At 30.2% G+C, this 6,138-nt stretch overlaps 1 protein-coding gene across 2 annotated transcripts; it reads right to left on the minus strand.

Annotated features, from left to right (window-relative positions):
* On the minus strand, positions 2,947-5,747 carry LOC104760596 (ureidoglycolate hydrolase). Of its 2 annotated transcripts, XM_010483547.2 has the most exons (12): positions 5,502-5,746; positions 5,326-5,411; positions 5,166-5,240; positions 4,930-5,058; positions 4,769-4,855; positions 4,475-4,683; positions 4,282-4,384; positions 4,114-4,205; positions 3,973-4,035; positions 3,570-3,810; positions 3,270-3,310; positions 2,947-3,180 (listed from the first exon to the last, which is right to left on the minus strand). In XM_010483547.2, exons 1-12 carry the CDS (start codon positions 5,703-5,705, stop codon positions 3,083-3,085), a joined length of 1,428 nt encoding a protein of 475 aa, XP_010481849.1. In that variant the 5' UTR covers positions 5,706-5,746; the 3' UTR covers positions 2,947-3,082. The 2 variants fall into 2 exon arrangements, with proteins under 2 accessions (XP_010481849.1, XP_010481848.1); XM_010483546.2 differs by having other exon boundaries at positions 4,282-4,683; positions 5,502-5,747.

The following is a 6,138-nucleotide window of genomic DNA, read 5'->3' on the forward strand; positions in this document are numbered from 1 at the left end:
TTCAACAGTTAGATGGATTATATAGTGAGTTTTTGAATTTGACATTTTCAATATGGTAATAAAGATGTCTTCTATTTAAAAGAATTTTATATAGATTATTAGGTATATTCAAGTGCACACAGTTGCAATTTTTCGTAGTACCTTTTCGTAAATTTTTTGTTTTTTTTTGTTTTTTTTTAAAAAAAATTTCAAACGGTTGTATGTGTTCATTGTAGAGTTGTGTCTTTTCACTATATTTTATTTATATTTTTTCATCACAACTTTCGTTCTAATAGGTTTATTCATTAACGTGTATCTATTTAAATAGTCATGTCTTTGAATTCTCTTTATATTTGTCTCTTCATCAATAACCAACAAGTTTGTTAAAATAAAATTTCTATTTTATGTTGAATCTAAACAATTTAATATTAATATCTAATATTCAACGTTATTCTATAATCTAACTAAAATTTTACAAATGATTATAGCAATAGAGAAATTTAATACAACTTAATTTAGAATTTACAGTTGCGTCTATTTATAATAACCTTTCGTTAAAAAAATATTTTAATATTTAATATTTAAAAGTAATAATAACAATCTGAATAAATGCGAACAATAGTTGCGACTTTTTAGTATTTTTCTGAGAAAAAATTGTTTTTTTTTTTAAAAACTCAAACAGTTGTATATGTTCATTGTAGAATTGTGTCTTTTCACTATATTTTATTCATATTTTTTCATCACAATTTTTCGTTATAATAGGTGTATCTATTTAAATAGTCATGTCTTTTGAACTTTCTATATAATTGTCTCTTCATCAATAACTAACAAATCATAATTCATTGAAACAAATTTTCTGTTTTATGTTGAATTTAAATAATTTGAATATTAATATCTAATATTCAATGTTATTCTATAATCTAACTAAAATTTTAGAAATGATTATAGCAATATAGAAATTTAATAAAACTTACTATAGAATTTACAGTTGCGTCTATTTATCATAAATTTTCGTTAAAAACTATTTTAATATTTAAATTTTATTTATCATGTTTTTGAAAGTTGTGTATTTAATTTCAATTTTTCTTTGATAGAGTTTCACTCATTACTAAATACATTTTTAATTATAATTATTTAATAAAAAAATATATTACTCATTACAACCATTCGTTCAATATTCTTAGTTAAGATCACTTTGTCATTATGATTTTTTAAATTGTAGCTCTTTACCATAATTCTTCATAAAATATCTTATATATTTATAATACTTTAAATATTCTACATAATATTTTTTGTTTATAAGTTTTCATTTTGATGGTTGTGTTTTTAGTAACAGTTTATGTTTAATGTTCATGTATTCAAACTATTCAATTACATTCAAATGAATTCATAATGTATAATTTTAAATTTTAAATTTATTTACTTTTTTTTCTAAAATACTTCCTCCGCGACATCGCGGGGGGTCTGAGTCCTAGTTCATACTAATATAAAACAAAAATAAATTGTGTCTCTAATATGTTAACACATCAGTTTTGAGTTATAAGAAGTTGACCCATCATTAAGAACACAAACTAATTGAAAATAATAATTAATTTTAATTAATACACATTTTTATGGACAAATTTCATTTTTTTTCCTTCTTATTATCACCTGGAGTTTGTCAAATAGAGTATAAAAATATCAAAATACTAGATTTTAACTCGCAGTAAACTACAGGTATATACTTTATTTTAATATAATTTAGGTTGTATGTTGTGTTTGTTTGTGAGAATTTGGAATTTTTTATATCAAAATTTGTTTTTGGGATTTTTTTGCGTGTAAATTTGATGCCGTCAAATTTTTAGGGTGATGGTAGAGAGTTTTTTTTTTTTAAATTGTTTATATCTTTATGATATATTGTTGGTTATAGGAGCATTATTGATTTTGTAGAGAGTTTACAGCGATTTTAGAAAATTTGTAGACATTGTCTAATTTATGTGAATAAATTTAACTGATTTGGTCGATTTACCATATTTTACTTATTGAGCTTTGTGTAATTTTTTAGTAATTAACATTGCAAATAAAAATTTAAATAAGCATAACTATATGGATCAAACACAAAATGTATTTCAAAATGTTAATATAGATACACTTATTTCTTGTTTAAAAAAAAAGATACACTTATTAATATTTAGTTACTTTTAGGAGATGTAAAATAAAATACTTTTTAAATCAATTTATATTACATTTAAGAAATTTATCATAAATAGTTAAATAGTTTTACTTACGTATAACAAGCAACATGGTCTAATTAAATTTACATATTTAACAACTTACAGAAAGAGATTATTTACGAAAAATATACATATTATTTCAGAAAGATCAACATTATTTTTGATAAATATATTGATAGAATTATAAAGTTGCTATGACAACATTGTCATTTTAGAACTAGTGTGGAACCATTTCACCATATTGGCTATGGTAAAATTGTCAATGTAAAGCCAATGTTGACGGTATGTAATCATTATGTAGCCGTTTCGAGGAATTGGCTATTTGGCTACGATAACGGTGTTACTACAAGTCAAGTCAGTGTCACTACAAGTCACTACGAACCAATTTCAGATATCCAGAAAGCATGGATAAAAGATTGGTACACTAAGTGTCAAGTTATATGTATGAACTGAACTTATACATGATTAGTTTTAAGAACGGAAAGTTATAAATTAAGAGAAGTTTGGTATGTCAAACAATCACATTTCCACTTTAAGAATTTTTTCTATTTACAAGTCAAAAAGAAAGAAAAAGTGTCTTTTGAAAACCATCCACAATACTATTAGCTGCAGAAAAATTAGTTCCCCATCACAATCTAAGAACTAACTAACATATCACAACTTGTGTCATCTTCACCAAACGTCAAATTTATTAGTTAAGAAGTATCGTATCCAAACTTGATAATTACATTAGCTTTTAAAGATACTGTGCGACTGATATAACTTGATAAGTGAAGCCTCATTTATGAATTTTTCTTTACATTGTCAAAGATACATATTTGAGCAGAAAGAGAGAAGAAGAGGTAGAAAAGAGAATGTGCAAAGCTTCTGGATGGGAAAGAGGGTTTGAATCAGTCTAAAGAGAGCTTAGCCAGAGTGAGGGAGAGTACCTTTACTCCATTAGCCATGTCTTCAGGAGATGAGTATTCTTCAGGTTTATGGCTGTATCCTGCAAAATATCACACACAACAGAAAGTAAAACTTAATCGGGGATGCTGATTCGATCAAGATCACGGTCTAACTGGTTCGTATATATACCTTTGTAGCACGGGATGAATATCATACCCATTGGAGATATCCTGGAAATAGTAATGCAACAAAGTTCAGAATCACTCTAAGCCAGAACATTGATAGTAGAAAGTAGACAAATGCATCTAACAGATCTGATCTACTGGCTATGAGTGTTTCAATTTGAATTGTTCTAACGTTATGAGTTAGGTATCTCCAGGGGAGTAACTAAAGAGTTGTTGTTTGTCGCAAACTTGCAAAGCTAAGAGGGTTGATGATGCTCCATTTGAACGTTTAGGGTTGTATTCCAAACTGGGACTTTTGTAGTACCTGGCCATGAAGAGAGAATCATGATAAGCTCGGCTTATCATCTTCTTGTGTGATAAGTTTAGCTCTGTGGCTGCCTCTGCCATTTTCTTGACTACTAGTTTGTCTGAGAGCGCTGGTGGATCTTGATTTACAATCTTGAATTCCGATAGCTTCACTTTTCGTTTTGTAGCTATCGTGTTAGCAGATTCCTGAATTTTCTTGATTACTGTGTTTCTTCTCGCTTCATCAATATCCCTTGTATCTTTTAAAGAACACAAGACAGGTAAGTCAGGAACTTAGTCTCAACGATCAAAACCAAAACACTCAGAACTACTCTCAACTTCCTCAAGAGCTCAGTTAAAGCATGTAAATTTACCAAACTTTTTCTATTAGTATGTGTGATGGAACGAACATAAGGAATTACCGATTTCAAGATGGGATTTGCTTGGAATGCTGTTGATAGCCCCAGGATGTAGCTCCAGAATACCTTAAGCCGCCATGATTCATCTTGTGATTAAGTTCCATAGAGAGTAAGTTCTTTATAAACTAGTGAGCCAAAACTTACCAACAGTTCCTACAGTATCTATTGACTCTGACTCTAATACATGTTTCTCCACGGCTAGAGCCAACTCTGCAGCCGCAAGCCCAGCATCATTTCTAAGAAAACCACCATTACACATTAATCAGTGTACTAATGATTAAGTAGACAGTTCAGTCGTATAATATAGCTCACCTATATGGCATAAGCACAGCACCAGCATGACCTCCGTTGCCTTCAAATTCGACTTTCAAACTTGCTGGAGCAGCAATTGCGGTTACTACACCGATATCTAAACCTGTGGTCAAATATGATCTGATATTAATATAAAATGAAAAAGAGAAAAAGGACGAAGCTATTAGATGCAGAAAAGGGAAATTGACCGGACCTTCATCTTCAAGTATAGGTCCTTGTTCGATATGCAACTCTATAAAAGCAAAGTAACTTCCTTTCTTCAAGAACACACTAGATAAGTCGTCATCTTCGTCTTGTGCGTATCCAGCTGATCTAGCTGCTTCTATAAATGAAACATTTTGGCCATCAACAACAGTAGTTTTTAGTGCTTCTGCAAGTTCTTTGCTTCCTGCAAGCAAGCGGCTGTATCAACAAAGTTTACCAGTTAGAAAATAAAGAAACAAAACATCGATCTTTTATTTGTTCATAAAGATCAAAATAAGAGTACCTTCCTAAACAACTGATCCCAAATCGGGTTGGTTCTTCAGATGTGAACAAGACTATCTCCAGAGACCTCTTCGGCTTAAACCCCGACCTTATAAAGACAAAGATCATCAGGAGACACAATCTTAGACTTCACTTTCTATAATCCAAAGATTCTTGATATACCTTTTCAAAACATTGATAGCTTCAACTGCACCCAAAACACCAACAACACCATCATACTTGCCAGAATATGGAATAGCATCTATATGAGAACCAGTGGCTACAGTAGGAAGATATGGTTCTGAACCATCCCTAAGAATGAAACCAACACATCAAATGAATCAGATAATCAAACATACAAAGCAAGAAAAACTTATCTTCTTAACGAAACAATGAGCAACTCAAAGATAGAGCCAAACCATTTGCCAAATATGTTACCAACAGCATCTTCTCTAACAGTAAGACCAGCAAGTGCCATCAAATTCTTCACATACCTTAACCAAATCAACCAAGGATTCAGATTAACAAAAAATCTATACTTTCAGATAACTCAATCAAGTAACAACATATTCAAATTACCGTCGAGCCAAGACATCTTTATCAGTATAAAGAACTCTGGTGACTGATGGAGAAGGAGCATCAGAGAAATTAGAAAGCTCATCTATCTAAAACCAAAACAAAACAAAAAAGATCAAAACTTTAGAAATCTACTTAACAAATAATCGATTAAGATTTCAAATTACACTCCTTTGAACCTGTTTTTGCAGTCCTTGAGCATCAACGGAGAGTGAAGAAGCGAGGTTGATGGAACCGAATTGACCCGGTTCGTGAATTGGGTATCCGGAAAAATCCTCCATTGTTCTAATTGATTCATGTTGTTGTTGTTGAGCTAAGCTTGAAGGTAGAAGAAGGCAGATAACAAGCAGAGCAACAGAGCAGAAGCGTTCCAAAGATTCCATTTTTATATTTTTTTTGTTTCCTTCGAGTGTTTTTGATTATGAGCGAGAGAGCACAAATAAATAAAGTTCATTATATTTGGTATCTTTATTTTTGGGAAAATTAATTAATTAATTAACCGTATGATTAAATTATGATAGCATTATTATTGTCCAAATTGTTTTTTCTGGGGAATCCTCAAAACTCAGTGGGAGGGAATCTGACAGAGAGTTTTGTTGTACTCTACTGATTCTGATCTCATCTCGAGTAGAAAAATAGTACTACTCTTATAAATTAAAAATTAAAAATTAAAAATTGAGTTGATATATATCTTCATAAATCTTTGTTCTTTTTTGTATCAATCATTCTTCGATGGTAGTGAGTCGTGAAACTATCAAATTTTCAAAAATTTTCTCTCCTAGACACATTGAGGAGCCATGAGAAAGTCTTTTATCT

The sequence above is a fragment of the Camelina sativa genome, chromosome 18, assembly GCF_000633955.1.
Source record: "Camelina sativa cultivar DH55 chromosome 18, Cs, whole genome shotgun sequence".
Lineage (NCBI taxonomy): Eukaryota > Viridiplantae > Streptophyta > Magnoliopsida > Brassicales > Brassicaceae > Camelina > Camelina sativa.

Coding starts and splice junctions, on each gene's coding strand:
- LOC104760596 (XM_010483546.2), bottom strand. CDS start 5,705: ATGGAATCTTTGGAACGCTTCTGCTCTGTTGCTCTGCTTGTTATCTGC. Junction 3,811..3,972: donor CAAATCCCATCTTGAAATCG/GTAATTCCTTAT, acceptor GTTCTTTAAAAG/ATACAAGGGATATTGATGAA. Junction 3,311..3,569: donor GATTCTCTCTTCATGGCCAG/GTACTACAAAAG, acceptor TACTATTTCCAG/GATATCTCCAATGGGTATGA.